The sequence below is a fragment of the Heloderma suspectum genome, chromosome 2 (assembly GCF_057233095.1).
Source record: "Heloderma suspectum isolate Gila_16-S chromosome 2, 16-S_ref, whole genome shotgun sequence".
NCBI classification, from domain to species: Eukaryota; Metazoa; Chordata; class Lepidosauria; order Squamata; family Helodermatidae; genus Heloderma; species Heloderma suspectum.
The window spans coordinates 289120651-289135622 of record NC_139459.1 but is presented as its reverse complement, the minus strand read 5'-3'; the positions used below and the strand labels follow the sequence as shown (position 1 = coordinate 289135622).

General features: G+C 39.1%; 1 protein-coding gene across 6 annotated transcripts in view; it reads right to left on the bottom strand.

The window, feature by feature from the left end:
* The window catches only part of IPPK (inositol-pentakisphosphate 2-kinase), a 45439-nt gene that overhangs the window by 13048 nt on the left and 17419 nt on the right, over positions 1-14972 (bottom strand). For 4 of the 6 annotated variants that reach the window (XR_014788509.1, XR_014788508.1, XM_084839837.1 and 1 more), the window contains exons 3-8: positions 12032-12127; positions 7643-7709; positions 4061-4173; positions 2715-2804; positions 1130-1188; positions 602-674 (exon numbers count right to left, since the gene is read on the bottom strand). Coding sequence is in view for 4 of the 6 variants with exons in the window: in XM_084839837.1 (XP_084695963.1) it covers positions 602-674; positions 1130-1188; positions 2715-2804; positions 4061-4173; positions 7643-7709; positions 12032-12127 (498 nt within the window). In the remaining 2 variants the exon portion in view is untranslated. Of the gene's footprint in view, positions 1-601; positions 675-1129; positions 1189-2714; positions 2805-4060; positions 4174-5058; positions 5245-7642; positions 7710-12031; positions 12128-14397; positions 14455-14972 lie in introns of those variants that run through there. The other 2 variants (XM_084839839.1, XM_084839840.1) reach the window with 2 other exon arrangements.

Here is a 14972-nt window from a genome sequence, read left to right as displayed (position 1 = left end):
TATAAATTGTAATTTGAAGTTGGCTCGTCTCAACTAACCACAGTTAAAATTACTTAGTTTGTCCAGGTTTGGACAACACAGCAACCTGTGGTGAATGAAAAAGGAAGCAAAACTTTCCAAACTCCTTGCAACTACGCCAGAGGAGGGGGGAGCCAGAGGCTCACTGTGGTTCATTCCTGTAACACTACACTACGGTTTAACATTCCATCCAAGCCAGCCCAATATCTCCCCAATTAGATCCATCATTAATTTTTCACATTTCTATTCAAATGTAAAGACCCACATTTGCACTTATTCCACAGAAGCATTTTTCGTGTTTATCTCTACAATTGTTTCCCCTTTCAACTTCACATCAAGGTCTTTAATACCGAATTATCTTCTGGGAGTGAAATGAAGAGGCACATTTCTAGCAGCATCACTATGTATCCAATATTTGCCCAATAAAATGTGGATCTTTGAATTACTAGTATTTAAGTCTGTGGGACTGGCTGCTGATTACCCAGGAACTGATGCCTGGCCAAGCACACTAGCAAAAGGATATAAGGAGAGAGATATTCTGGGTGGGAACCAAAAGCCTCCTGCAGTTTTCAAAGCATCTTACCTTAAATATTTTTAAGTTATTCTGTGCCTCCTGTAATAGGCTTCTCAAGGCAAAGTGCATTCGCTGTTTATTTCTAAAGGGAAAACCAAGTTGGAATATTTTAATTGAGAAATGTGACAAAGTAAACATTAAAATATTCCTGCTCTCTCCAATTTGCACTAGCTAATTTGGTTTCATCTGCCTTTGCCTTCTACTTCTCACTCTGTGTCCCTATGACTCCACAGCCTACTTGGAAGCCATCTTCCACAGACCCACTTCTTCAGCAAAGCTTTTCTGAAGTCACCCTTAACTGTCACTCTTATTCCATGTTATTTGCCCCTTTCCACAGCCTTGTCAGAGCCCATCACAGAGCTCTATCATGACCAACAGATGGAAAATTTTCAAACTAGGAAGAGTGTCCTTGGGTTTCATATAGCACTTGTAAGACCTTCAACAGTAGCTGTAAATAAAAAGTAGTAATTACTAACAATAGTAGTAATAAAAACTGAACTCAGAAGATACATAAAATATAAAACATTACTTTCTTACCCTGAGAAGAGATCTAGAGGACAGTATTTGCTTGGCCGTTTCCACTTTCCTTTTGCTACCTATTAACACACAACATATATGAGTTCAAGGGCAAGTCCCAACTATCTATTCACTTACTTCTAGAGCACATTTATGACCAGCTCATTCCATTTCCAGAACCTTTTGGATATCAAGCATATGCCATGCTATTTCAAGTTAGGTGATGACCAAATTTACTCTACAATCATGTAAACTCCCTTGTTAATGTTAAGACCCATGACCCATATTTTATTTCCCCCTATTTCCACTGAAACGTGGAGGAGTTTTACATGAGTAAAAGGCCCCACACAACTAAAAAAGGGGGTTGTTTTCCGGCTGCATGTACTTAAAGAGATCTAGAGAATCTTCTCCAATTAAATTCAAATGTTTCTCATTGGAAAAATTAATAGTGAAGAAGTAGTTCAAATTACACTAATGTTCTTTTGACAAGCGGCCTGGTTTGGATGCAACACTAAGCCAAGATTTAGCATTACATGCACAAGCTTCTGTGAACCCAAGCAAAGTCTCTGGCTCCCACACTTCCCCCCTCCCCTCCCCCTGCACAGCCGGAAGAAAGAACAAACTATGATTCAGCTTCACTTTCTCTGATTCATGGCTTGTAGTTACATATGAACTAGGAATTGTGTTTTAAAATCAACTCTAGCTTGTTAAACAAGCCAGTGTTAGTTGCTGACTTTTTTAGCAATTGATTAGAATTTGTTTCAAACCATAATTCCAGGTTCATATATAATGACAAGCCAGGAATCGGGGAAAGTGAAACTGAATCATAGTTTATTTCTCCTCCTTGCCAGAATAGGGAGCCTGCAAGCTCAAGGCTTTGCTCAGGCTTGCAGGAATTCATGCATGGAACACTAAATCCTACTTTAGCATTACGTGCTAACTCAGCCAGTGACCTAATTCACACATAATAACCCATGGGTTATCATGCATGAGTGGGAGCGAGCAAGCACGCTGCATCTCGCACACATGCCACTTGCACTTTTACTCAACAACCCACAATAGGCTCCCACAAAGGTTGTTGAGTGTAATGTCTAAACATGTATCAATGGGTTGTTTAGGGGCTAAACAAGCCAGCAGTTAACCCCTGGTTTGTTGTTACTTAAAAAGCACTTCCAATTGTAGGTTGTTGATTAATAGCAGAAGTGGCTGGCGCACTGCAGACATCATATTCACTCTTCCCCGCTGGTCTCCAACAGCACATGGTTTGTTTAAACCCATGTTATGCGCAAACTGCCCCAGTAAATTTCTAGGATGTGTTTTCCATACATTTTTGTCATAATGGCACTCACAAAAGGACTAATCAAATCTGAATTACCCAAAACAAAATCCTCTGTTAAGAACGTGTTTCCCTAAAGGAATAGATAAAGGAGCTAAGATACAGCCAATCTCCTCAAAACATTTCCACCAAAGCAAGCCACAGGCATTATTCTCAATAGCTCCTACAAGATTAATTGCTTTGCGGATTGCACCCAAGATGGATTATTAATTCTACCATAGTATCCTACTAACAAAAGAAACACACACTGCCCAGTAGACTAGACATTACCTTTAGATGTTGATGCATGCAATAACGGCACACTTTGTGTTTTATCTCTTGTGAAACGTGGCTGGAGAAAGGGAGGAATCCACATTTGGGCTGCAGAAATGAATAAATAAATATATTTAAAGTATGTGCACACTTCCATCTTGTATTTATAAATGCAGAAACACATCTAATGCAACCTTCAAGGGCTCCTTTTCCCCAATCTGGCCTTTCTGCACCACCTCTCCACCACCACCGATACATACAAACGTCAGAGCTATTTCTGTTCTTGCTTTGTCATTAATATAGCTACCCTGTATGATTTCCAGTACATCCCAAAGATATATCTCCCTTAGTATGGCCATAAATCTGAATTAAACTGATGTTTAATAGATCCAACACAAAGCTAGTGATTTTTTAGAATGACTTCACAATTCTCAGTTGTTCAGTTCTCAAATTTGAAATTTTTTGAGCAAATGCCCAAGAAACAAAAGAGGTTATTTATAAACATATTTTGTATAATTAAGGAGGAAAACTTTCTTCCGGATCAAAATCACTCTCTGTGGTCCTGTCAGCTCCTACCTCCATTTGGACAAGAGCAGCCATCATCATGGGCATAATACAGAGTCTATATTGTTGGTTTAGCTCTTAATATCTATGACTGAAAAATGTGAGGATTCAAAAGTTCATATAATTTTAAAGAATTGAAATAAAACATAATTTCACCTTTTATCTCTAGTTACCATTTAACTGTGCCTCTGACAGAGACATTATCCACTATTCATATTCTCTGCACTTTAAGGAGACTCCAGGCTCCCAATTTTCAAGCAGTTAAACAGTGACGCAGCAGAGAAAGATAGCTTCAAGAGGTGAAATTATGGCAAGTCCTGGCCAAAGATGTCAGTTAACTTGACCACAGAAATAGGGGCATATAGAAGATTCTCTTTATTCTTACATTTAGTAAATGGTGGTTACTAAACACAGGCAAGAACATGCACTTAAATAGGATCCAACAATTTAATTGTTAATTTAATGTTAATTATGGTGTATTGGTTTTAATGTTTTATCAATGTTTTATATAAATATTTTAGCAATTCTTATATATTTTAATGTATATTTTGTATACATTATATAATGTATCTTATATATTTTAATGTATTTAAATTATCTTGTAAACTTCTTAGAGATGTTTAAATATGGTAATTGGTATATAAATCAATAAAATAAATAAATAAATAAATAAAATGTACATCTTTCTTTAACACTTTTCAATTTATTCAGCTAATCAAATCAAAGAAGCTGAACTGCAATGCCAATGCAGTTATTCAGTGTTTGCATTTTAAAAATGGTAAAGCTCCTGACAAACTCACCTTAATCTCTACACAAAGTATTGGTCGATGTTCAACAAAATGTAGCCTAGTAAGGTTAGGAAGGCACATAGCATAACCGCTAAGAGTATCCATATCTTTATCACAGCGAGACTCTGTGGATAAAAGGAAAACAACAGTTTGCATTCATGTTTAACACTGCAATGATATGGGCATTACAAATAAATGAAACACACAGCCAGTCACCATTGTCAAACAGATAAGATGAGAGGCTGTCTTACAATATACTGCAGCAGATTTTTCCAGAAATTGCAGACTTTCCAGAATTTGTATCCATGATGAAATGTAATGAGCAAAGCACAGACAAATAGGAATCTACCTTACATTGTTCCCCCTCTATACAGGAGATTCTGCAACTTTTTCCAAGAACTACCCACAATAGAGTATGGACTGAAAGCACATGATGCTGATGCATTATTAAAGCAAAACCTGTCTTAGTCTGGTCAGTATCTAGATGGGGGACTATCTGAACCCTTGTGTAAGCTACTCTAGACTTCAAAGGAATATAGTTCCTACTAGTGTAACAAAGCCAACCAAAATGAAAACTAGACCAAAAAGGTATGCGAGTTCAAGAAGAAAATACCTTTGATACAGCTTTTGTGGACTACCATATTCAAGGCAAACATTTTTAGATTTGAGTTAACTTTGAGTAAACGGATCGTGCAAGCTTGCTAGTCAGCTCTACCAGAAACACAGGAACATTTTACATTTGACCTAGTATTTCTTGTATTTATTTGCTGACTTTTGTTCAGAAGAGAAACAACCGGCCTCTTCAATCACCATCACTCCACTCTACTGCAAAGCGTCAAAACCTCTAATGTGCTCTACCACTGAACTATGGCTCCTGCCCTACCTCCGAGCATTTAGCTGATGTGAATGAAATCAATACGACTGCATAGATACTGCATCATATAAACAGCACCTAAGTGGTTCTGATTTTCACCAGCTATTACATTATTAAAATAACAGATCAGTCTTACTTTGCCAATCAAAGCCACCAGGATTATCCTTTTCAGCATGGATCTTGGAAGAACACTTTTGCTTTGTGGCTCTCAGGACTGCCTTTAAGTTATTCATAGTGCTTGGAACTCCTGCATGTAAACAACTTTCCTTAACATGCAATCAAATCGCTACAGAGCAGCAGAAAGATCTCCCTGAAGTCCAGGCTGATGATATGTAACGTTCAGAGTAAAAGCATAATCTATTAACAAAGCTCTATACAAGGCCCCACAAAAGCAACTCCAGCTTACAGAGTAGGAAGTACTTAAAGAGCTAATGACGGTAGCAATTTGATCTTTTAACCTAACCAGAGAGCCTATGTCTGTGGTTGGACACGGGAAACACAAGTCCTTGCTCACTATGAAGTACACTCAACCTAACCAACCTCTGAGGAATTGTTGTGAGGCTACAAGTACTACTCAGTTCTTTGGAGGAAGGAAGGGTGGAATACAAACACAGAAACCACCATTGTGCTCAAAACACATAAAACTTTAATGCTGTTCACTACAGGAGACCGATAACTTCATATTCCTTCCCAAAACAAAGTGTGAAATGCCAGAATAAAAGTTCAGTGAAGTGCATTTATAAATAAAACAAACTATTTTTTACCCAAAGAGTTTTATAACATTTTAATATTCATTTTACAAATGTTTCCCAAAGAAACAGGATTTGGTCTAGTGCAACTGTATGAAAGTATATTAGCATGTTCACAGCAATCTTTGTTAAAAAGGCTGAATTGACAACTTGTTTCATAAGCACAGGAGTATCTGTACCAAGCTGCAGAAAAGCATCTACTTAACAGGTGCAAAACCGAGAACAGAACTTACCTCTGTTAGCAACACTTCACAATACTGTTAGATCCAAGAAGAGAAGTGAATCATTTATGCAACAGAAATTATATGCACAAATTAGGTTCCATTAATCACAGACACTGGAATTTTGCTAGGACTGAGTGTCCCAACATTCAAATCTTAAGCAGATTTTTTCCTCTCACAGGAAAGCCTGGGGTTTACTATTATTTTGTATCCAAATACAAACTGAGCCAGCTTTAGCCACCAAACAACAGACCTTTGTACTGCTACTTTATTTTCCCTTAATGAGGGTCAATTTAATTTAGACAAGTTTATTTTGAAAGAGGAATTATATTCTTTATCATATTGGTGCTGTAATCTGCATGGTCCTGCCTTTCTAGAAATACTACCTCAAACTATTAAGCAGCAGAGGGGCTTCAGTGCCTAAGAGCACAATCCTATGGAGATAAATGTCAGCCTCTAAACTCGGAGGCTGACACTTATCCAATGCAGGGCAGACAGAGCACGGAGAGGATCCTCTCCTCCGTGCTCCAGCCGCCCTGCATTTGCTGCTAGATGGGTGTTTTTGGGTGTCTAGCTGCAGCTTTGGGGAGAAAAGGGGCCTGGAGACCAGACAGGAAGCTTCTAAAACAGCTTCCACAGTCTCCTCCCCTCCCCTCCCCGTCCCCAGGAACACCCCGTTTTCGCCCTCTCTGTGCTCCATTTATGAGTGCGGAAGCAGCAGCAGAAAGAACCACCCCGGCTACAAGGGGTTCCCAGAAACTTGTGCGGTTCAGAGTGCGGTTCCCAGAAACCTAAAAATCCTATGGCCGTCTAGGCAGTGTCTAGCAGCCACAGGATTGCTCCCCCCAAAGATTAGATTTGAGTGTATACATTCACAATAACTAATTCTCTCCTTTAATGAATAAATGAAGTACTGGTGCAAGATTTAAAGCAAATTAAACAGGTGATCACGCCTTGTACCGATGGATGGGGGTGAGAGGCAATACATCCAAGGATTTGGACAGGTGATTAAAAGAGAGGTAGTAAACACTTAGCTTGAAATTCTTCTATAGGTAGAATACCTTTATTAATGCGCTTGTGTAAGCATAAGCACAAGCAAAGCTAGTAATTAATTTTAGGAAACCTGTTTTTCAGAACATGCAATTACACCCTACCAAAAATGGAAGACAAAAGTGGGAATTGGGGTCAGAACCCACCTAAAACTCATTTTCACACACATGCTGGATGCTTGAAGAAATGTTCAAATGAAAGCCCACAGCAGAGACATTCGCCAAACATAATTGTGAGGGCGTTTATCTAGCTAGGTCATCCTCCTTCCAAATGGAGCCTTGTTTAAAAGAGAGTTCCATTTTGGAGGCAGCACGTGGTACTGTTGCTCCCCCTTCCTGGAAGGAGACATGCAGCCAGTCTTGCAGACTTGAGAATGTAGGAGCTCCACTCTGAAGGCAATTCACAAAATAGTTTCTCTCATCATTTGAGGTGGAGAGAGGGAGAGAGGAACACAGATCTCTTTTTACTTTCAGCAATGGCAAAAGTAAAAGCCCTCTCACATAGCCCAATGTGCAGCCTCTGTAATTCTGGAGGCTATCTTGCCTAGTCACTTGGACGCAGTTCTTCTCCTAGAAAACCATGCAAGTGATTATTTTCAATAGTGTGTTAAAAGATGTGGCAGAATTTTTTCTAAGTAGGCTTCAGAAAAGAACAGTAGCCACGTTATCCAAGTGGTTATATCTTTATTTTAATTACTTACCTGGCCTCTCTGACTGGATCTTTAAACAAAGCTGTTTTACAAAGTCCAAAGGTAGCTGTACAACTTCCTAAACAAAATAAAAATATATTTTACATAAGAAATTGCTACATACAGACACAGAAAGGTTCCACTGCTTTCAACAGAGTCAAAGAGCCCTGACTTAAAACAGAGCCACTTTGAGGATCCTTTGAATGATAAAGTGGATATAAGCATAAGAACATAAGAGCAGCCATGCTGGATCAGACCAAGGATCCATCTAGTCCAGCATTCTGTTCACACAGCAGCCAACCAGCTGTCGACCAGGAACCCACAAGCAGGGCATAAGCACAACAGCACTCTCCCACCCATGTTCCCCAGCAACTGGTGTACATAGGCTCACTGCCTCTGGTACTGGAGGTAGCACACAGCCATTGAGAGACTTTTCCTCTAGGAATCTGTCCAGCCCCCTTTTAAAGCCATCCAAGTTGGTGGCCATCACTACATCCTGCAATAGCAAATTCCATAACTTAACTATGTGTGGCATGAAGAAGTACTTATTTTTATCTGCTCCCTCCAATCAGCTTCACAGGATGACCCCGGGTTCTAGTATTTTGAGAGAAGGAGAAAAATGTCTCCCTGTCCACATTCTCCACACATGCATAATTTTGTATACTTCTATCATGTCTCCACTTACCCTCCTTTTTTCCAAGCTAAACAATCCCAGCTGTTGTAACCTTCTCTCATAGGGGAGATGGTCCAGCCCCTTGATTATTTTAGTTGCCCTTTTCTGCACTTTTGTCAGCTCCTTTTTTTAGGTCTGGTGACCAGAACTGTACACAGTATTCCAAGTGTGGTCGCACCATAGATTTGTATAAAGGCAACAATATATTGGCAGTTTTAGTCTCAATTCCTTTTCTAATTATGCCTAACCTCAAGTTTGCCTTTTTTACAGTGGCCGCACACTGGGTTGACATCTTCATTAAGCTGTCCACCATAACCCCAACATCTCTTTCCAGGTCGGTCACTGCTAGCTCAGGTCCCATCAGGCTATACTTGAAGTTGGGATTTTTTGCCCTGACGTGCATCACTTTACACTTGCTTACATTGAACCGCATTTGCCATTTAGATGCTCATTCTCCCAGTTTGGAGAGATCCTTTTGGAGCTCTTCACAATCCCTTTTCGTTTTAACCACCCTAAGTAATTTGGTGTCATTCGCAAACTTGGCCACTTCACTGCTCACTCCTAATTCCAGATCATTTATGAACAGATTGAAAAGCATTGATCCTCATACAGATCCCTGTGGGACTCCACTATTTACTTCCCTCCATTGGGAGAATTTACCATTGATTCCTTCTCTCTGCTTTCTGTTCTTTAACCAGTTACTGATCCATAAGAGGACCTGTCCTCTTTTTCCATGACTACTACGTTTGCTCAGGAGTCTTTGGTGAGGGACTTTGTCAAAAGCCTTTTGGAAGTCCAAGAAAACAATGTTAAAGTTCTTTGAGAGTGTCAATAAATATGTAGTCAGGGGTGATCCATATTTATTGACACTCTCAAAGAACTTTAAAAGGTTAGTGAGAGGACTTACTTTTGCGGAAGCTGTGTTGTTTTTCAGCAGGGCTTCTTATCCTTCTATATGCTTCCTAATTTTATCTTTAATAATGCCTTCACAACCAATTTACCCGGAACAGACATTAAGCTAACCGGCCTGTAGTTTCCCAGATCACCCTGGATCCTTTTTTGAAAATTGGTGTTACGTTGGTCATCTTCCAGTCATCAGGTATAGAGACTGATCTTAGGGACATGTTGCATATTTTGGTTAGAATATTAGCAATTTCATATTTGAGTTCTTTGAGAACTCTAGGATGGGTATCTGGGCCTGGTGATTTATTTGCTTTCAAGGTTGAGAACTTCATCTTTTGTCAACCACTATTTGCCTCAGTTCCTCAGACTCCCTTCCTGAAAACATCAGTTCAGGCACAGGCATCTGTCCTGTATCTTCTGCAGTGAAGACGGATGAAAAGAAGTTATTCAGTTTCTCTGCAATCTCCTTGCCCTCCATCAGTAGTCCTTTAGCTCCATTGTCATCCAGTGGTTCAACTGCCTCCCTAACTGGTTTACTGCTTCTGATATAGTTAAAGAATTCTTTATTGTTGGCCTTGATGTTGTTAGTGATACGCTCTTCAAAATGCTTTTTTGCATCTCTTATTGTCTGCTTGTATCGCCTTTGTGTAAGCTTGTGCTCCTTGTTTTCCTCACTTGGGCAAGTCTTCCATTTTCTGAAGGAAGCTTTCTTTTCTCTAATAGCTCCCTTAACACTGCTTGTTAAGCATGCCCGCAACCTCTTGGACTTGGTGCTACCTTTCCTAACTTGTGGTATTTTTAGCTAGGCTTCTCTTGTTGTAGTTTTGCATAATCTCCAAGCATTTTGAAGCGATTTAATCCTTTTGACTCCCCCTTTTAACTTCCTTTTCACCAGTTCCCTCATTTTAGAGAAGTTTCCTCTTTTGAAATCAAATCTGACTGTGTTGGACTTCCTGGGCAACTTTCCACTCAAATATATATTAAATCTGATAGCACTGTGATCACTGTTTCCAATTGGTTCAAAAACATTTACATCTCATACTAGGTCCTGGGTAACATCATTTAGGATTAAATCCAAGGTCGTCTCCACTCTGGTCGGTTCCATGACCAACTGTTCTAGGGCACAATCGTTTAGGGCATTGAGAAATTTAACCCCCAAATATCCCATGATGGACAGATTTGGACGACATGACGCAACCCCATCGGCAGTTGCATATTCATCATGGCAACCACTTGCACCTGGCACTTACCACGGGTCATGGTGGGTTAAATAACCCACAGTGAGCCCGGCATGTCATGCAAATTGGGTCATGGGCTGGATAGGATTGTTCAGTACTTCTGTGATGGTGGAGCTGGCCCAAGCAAGGCACAGGACTTAGGACAGAGAAACAATACAGGAAAGAAGGGTTGGAGGCAGGGTGGAAAGGAACAGTGGAATAAACGGGGGGCGGGGAAGGTAAGACATTATAGCATAGACACAGCTTCAGGTTCCTATATTATCCCATACTTTTGCCACAGAAAACCTGTCATAGCTTTTGGGTATAAGAGAGTCCCTATCTGAGAATTTACTCTTCTTGATGTTTCAAAATGTTGTATTGAGTTATAAATTAATATGTTTTCATAAACAGATTTGCACCATAATACGTGAAGAACTATCAGTGTCCATCCTGTATAAAAGCCATTTAGAATGGTAAGAAATGATCTTCACATTATGCCACATTCCTAGTAATATGTACCAACTCTTTGACATCAACTGCTCATCCCATCTGTCACTGTGCACTGGACATTATAATACTTTTTACTATGCTGCCTTTTCCCCTTCTTCTACCAAGCATTTATATGGCCACAGTTCCAAAATATGCAATTGAAAAAATGTTTTCCTCATTTAAGTTTATCAGTTAAGAGCAAGTAGCACCAAAGTCAGGAATTATTAGAATTCAACGTTTCAGCTGAAGGACAAGTTTAGGGCATGGGGGAGGCCCCAACGTTCCACTCCCTTTTTTTAAAAGAGGTTAAATGGATAATGCTTTCCACTGAACTCAAAGAAAACTGCCATCTTAAGCAGACATGAAATTCTTGTAGAATTTTAGACTCATTTATAGTGATGGGTAGAAATTGGGTCTATAACAGTGTGAAGAAGTTTTTCTACTTTGGATGCAATTAATCTGAGACCCTTCCTATCCAGACACAAAGAAAAGCAAACAGATTAGTTCTCCTCTGTAGGGTAGTTAGTCTGATATAGATATAAGATCAGTTCGTTTGGCCCCTTTGTCTTTGAATTCAGTGCTTTCCAATCATTCCATGGAGGAATTTTTCCATGAGTCCCTTTAAGTATCAATTTAGACTACACAAGGTAACAGTGTCTACATTTAATAGGAACATAGGATACAGACTACATTTTTATTCACAAATCTTTTTCACCTGAAGACCCAAGGCGAGGCCAAGAATGGATCTTTTTTTTCTAAACTTTTAAGATGATGTAGTTCCTACATCTAAGCTTTCAATTGGAAGGTAACTTATAATAATCAGACAGTTTTCAGGTTCAGTAACAACAATAGAGAACCACATTCAATACAGTGGCAGGAATGTGCCCCTCCTGTTACTTCCCCTCCTATTACTCCTCCACAGCTCAGTCTGTGCTGCAAATGCAAGTACAACGTATCTTGGAATACACAACAAACATTTTGTCCACTGCTGTGTTCTATATGAGTAACTTCTAGGCAAATTAAGCATGATTTTCTGCCATGCTCCTTGCGCAAAAGCCAAACCAGCTTGGCTACAGAAGTCTACAAAAATACAATGTTAAAAAAAAAAAGAATAGTTACCCCATGATGAACATACTTCTCCCCAAAAAATTGTTTCATGATGTGCTTGCCAAAGTACACTATATTCTGAAGATGATGAAATATTTCTTCTGGAGTCTGAAAAAGAAATTATGAATTATTGACAAAACAAAACGATTATCCCACACTAACAGATAAGAGCGAAAACTTCTGCAAAAGAAGATTACTATAAATTTCTAAACAAAACATACACTCATATAATACTGTCTTCTTCCATCAGCAAACAGGGAGACTAAGTGCTTAAACTACCACCCACATCTTTGGTGATATCACTACCATTGGTTTGCTTCAAAATCCTGGCAGCCAAGTCACATTTCTTCACAGTAAACGTATTTGGAATACAAGAAAAGGGTTTAGATCTACCCATGTTGCAGTTGTAATTTACCTCCCAACTAGCTGCTGACCAGTACAAGGAGGGCATTTTCAGCAGTCTTGACATCTGACTTGCAATCCTTACAAATTTTATGTGTACCAATATATTGACATGAAGAAATGCAACAGAGGTATCACTGAAAGGTAATTAAGACTAAAGGGGTCAAGGAGGACAGAAGATACATAAGTAGATAAAAGTTTGATACTAAGGGCTAGTCTGCTAGAGACTGGCAAATCATCATAGGTACAGGGATCCAGCCTCTGGGTCCAAGAGATCCCTTCCTATATATAATGAGGTGGATCATCCATTCTACTGACCTGGCTGACCATATATACATCATATTTTTATACCTAACTCATGCAATTTGCTTATTCTCAAATTAGGGATATATTTACTCTCTCTAAGCAAACAAGGATACTTCCTTTTCATGTTAGAAAGTAACTGCTTTGCTGGTAACTATGAGGCCTTGCTTCTGGAAAGTAACCTTAGTTGTCTCTAATTAGACAAAGAGACACATATACAAAGAAACATGGGCTGCAACGAGCAAAAACCTATGTTTCTGGTATGGTAGTGGGATCAGGGCAAGACAAGGGAATTATACAATATGAGAAAGAACAGAAATGAACCCATTCAGCAAACAGTAGAAGGGTGTATACCCACTTAGTGTAAATGCTCTGTTTAGTTCTAAGACAAGTTTTACTGGTTAGATTAAATAAGTAGTAGAGGCATCAATGGTTAGAGAATATATGAAATATCAATTGGCAACTTGATTTAAATCAATTATTTAGGGTTTTTATGAATAATTTGTTTGTTGGCTTTTCTGTTTGTCCTGGTCCATTTTAAGTGTTTTGATATTGTTTTAGTTATTTTTTATTATTGTTCTACCATTTATTTGTAAGCTGCCTGATCTCCTTGAAAGGTGCATTATAAATAACTAAAATATGTACTAGCACACATTTTAAATTTCCAAAAATGAGACTCAGCCCACAAAAAGTCATCAGCAATTTAGCTTGGCACATACGCTTCAATGCAGTAAGGATTTCTATTTGACCAGACCGAAAAACAGTCTGCAATTCCTGAATGCACTCTTTAAAGTATATTATGAAAATATAGTTTTGCCAGATATTTACTGTATTTTGTTGGTTAGTTCTTTCTCAGTTCTATATTAGCCTTCTGGTTAATCTTTTCAGTGCAACTTCTACTTTTAGTATGTTTTGAGCTCTTGCTATTAGTTGATCTCAAACTAATGCATGTCTTAAATTTCTTAAGAGTATCTGAGAATTTGTTCACATTGCACTATGGAATCCATAGTATGTGTGTAAATGTTTAACTTCTAGTTACCAGTCACCATTTGTAGACTAAACTTATTTCAGTGCTCTTGTGTAAAACTCATTGAACAGAGTACTGTGTACAGTAAGTGTTACCTCCATGAGCAAAACACATGGCAGCTCAGTCTTCCTAAACCATTCACAAATCTAGGGAAACAGTAGTGTGTGTGTGTGTGTGTGTGTGTGTATGTATATGTATGTATGTATGTGTGTGTGTATGTATGTGTATGTGTATATATATATATATATGCGCGCGCGCACGTGCATATGTATACATACATGCCCTGTTCTGCAAACAAAATCATTAAAAGGCTAAAATAAAATGGTTCCTCCGCCATACATTTTTTGTATTCAGCATCGTATGCATTCTGCTTTCCTCTTTAAAGACCTTTGCATCCCAGCACCATGCACTCTAAATTATTTACACGTCACATTTACGAAGGTTATTGTTTCATGTTATATTTATAAAATTTGATATCCCACCCTTTTTGAGAATTTCCAGGACAGCTTACAATAAGAGCAAGTGTGTGTGTGTGGGGGGGGAGAGTCAAACAGCAATTAACACTAAAAGATTGCTTTAAGGGCTGATCAGATGCCCATTCCTGAAATTGGTATGAGAAGGACATCAATCTTATATTTTTGCACACCTTTGACTTCTTCTAGGGGGCAACATCTGGTGTGGTGAAATGGCATGTTTATCTGTGCCCAGAATCTCCCAGAATCCATTGTCTGTCCACCTCTTTCCATCTGGAAAGAGATTGCTTGTTTGCACCAGGCCACACGTCACAGACAAACACAGGTTTTATCTAGAAAACAGTAGAACAAACATGAAGCTGGGGCATGCATGAAACCCTCCCATTATGTATTCAGAAATGAATGTTTGACCAGGTCCAGGCTCTGGAAAAAACAATTGTTGGCAGGGTGCTTGGAATAAAGACCTGAGAGACACTTCATCCCAGTATTTGTTATTATGTACTGCCTTTTTAAGAAGTGCAGCCTAGCAGACAAACCTTGAGGGCTTGTGCCTCCAGCTGGACTGGGTGAAAAGGCCAAAGCAAGCAATCTTGTCATTAGCATGTGGTCAGGTATTCAGGACAAAAGTTCAGCAATGTGACCTAATCAAGCCACAATTCTTACTGCTGGGTGCAGCACTCCAGGAAGATGCTGCCTTGATTGGATTTAGCACTTCCTGAGTAGATTTGGAGAGAGGAGTTTGCCCTAT